Source organism: Eimeria mitis, genomic scaffold (assembly GCF_000499745.2).
Source record: "Eimeria mitis Houghton genomic scaffold, Emh_scaff4394, whole genome shotgun sequence".
NCBI lineage: Eukaryota > Apicomplexa > Conoidasida > Eucoccidiorida > Eimeriidae > Eimeria > Eimeria mitis.
The window spans coordinates 3,415-4,679 of NW_013572711.1; the positions used below are offsets into that span (position 1 = coordinate 3,415).

Genomic DNA, 1,265 nt, shown 5'->3' on the forward strand with positions numbered 1-1,265 from the left:
CTGCTGCTGCTGCTGCTGCTGGTGGTGGTGGTTGCTGTCTGCTGCGGGGCCTCCCCGCCAGCTGCTGGCTGAAATCCAGACGACGCACGTCCAGCACCCTCTCGTCAGGCCGCAGTATCCCCGCAGCTTTCTGCAGCGCGCGCGGCTCTGGCCGCCTGCAGCTGCAGCAGCAGCAAACACATACACAACGCATGCAGCAGCAAACACACACAGATCAGCTGCTGCTGTATATGCATCCATGCAGACAACAAACAAAGAACACCCAGACACTGTTCTCCCCTTCACTGAGTGTACACTGCTGCTGCTGCTCAGTGCATGCAGCATACAGCTCTGCTGCAGCAGGGGCCCCTATCAAGCACAACGTACGGGTGGGGCCCCGCCGGCTTCTGGGGGCTGAAGGGGCCCTGCGTCTCCGGCTGCTGCTGAGCCCGCTGCTGCCGCTCCAGGTTCTCTAGAGCGCGGCGCTTGGCTGTTGCAGCAGGGGACCCGCAGCAGCCTAGGAGGGGCCCCCAGGGGGTTGCTTCTTTCTGCTGCTGCTGCTGCTGCTGCTGCTGCTGCTGCTGCTGTTTGCTGTATGCCCCCAGACCTGAATCCCCTGCTGCCTCTTCTGCTGCAGCGCATGCACCGCTCAACTCAACTCTGGCTGAAAACACAGTCGTTGCTGCACCCGAAAAACCGGAGAAGACCGCACGCTGGGGCCTTGCTGGCTGGGGGGCCCCCCGGGGGCCCCCCCGGGGGCCCCTGTGCTGAGCAGCAGCTGGCGGCGGGGGGTCCGAGCCCGTGCAGATGCAGTCGTCGTCAGAGTCCGAGCTGAGCTCCGCCATTGCTGCCTTTTTCAGTTTACAGAGAAAGAGAATCCAGAGGCGCTGCTGAGGTGTATAGACAGCAGAAGGTGCTGCTGCTGCTGCTGCTGCTGCGGTGCGGGGGGCCCCCCAGATATGCACGGAGAAGAAGCCCGCTTTTGTCTCGGGTTTTCTTGGCGGGGGACAGTTTACTGTTGCTGTTGCTGCTGCTGTTGCTGCTGCTGCTGCTGCTGCTGCTGCTGCTGTTGCTGCTGCTGCTGCTCTGCGGTCACCGACTGCTGCTCGGTGCAACTCGCACTAGACAGGCCCCTCCCTCTCTGGCTGCATGAAACGGGGCAAAAAGACAAAAAAAATAAAAATAAAATACTTTTTAATAAATAAAAAGAAAATAAATTCATAAAAAAAAATAAAGAGAAGGAGACGAGAGAGAAAAAGAAAACACCGCAGCTCAGCCCCCCCCCC

At 59.8% G+C, this 1,265-nt stretch overlaps 1 protein-coding gene across 1 annotated transcript in view; it reads right to left on the reverse strand.

The window, feature by feature from the left end:
* Window positions 1–824, reverse strand: part of EMH_0074800 (uncharacterized protein) — a gene marked incomplete at both ends in the record, with an annotated part of 4,183 nt that extends 3,359 nt beyond the window's left edge. The window contains 2 exons of the mRNA XM_013499509.1: window positions 1–155; window positions 367–824. Coding sequence (XP_013354963.1) covers window positions 1–155; window positions 367–824 — 613 coding nt within the window. The remainder of the gene's footprint in view (window positions 156–366) is intronic.
* Between the last annotated feature and the right edge of the window lie 441 nt (window positions 825–1,265).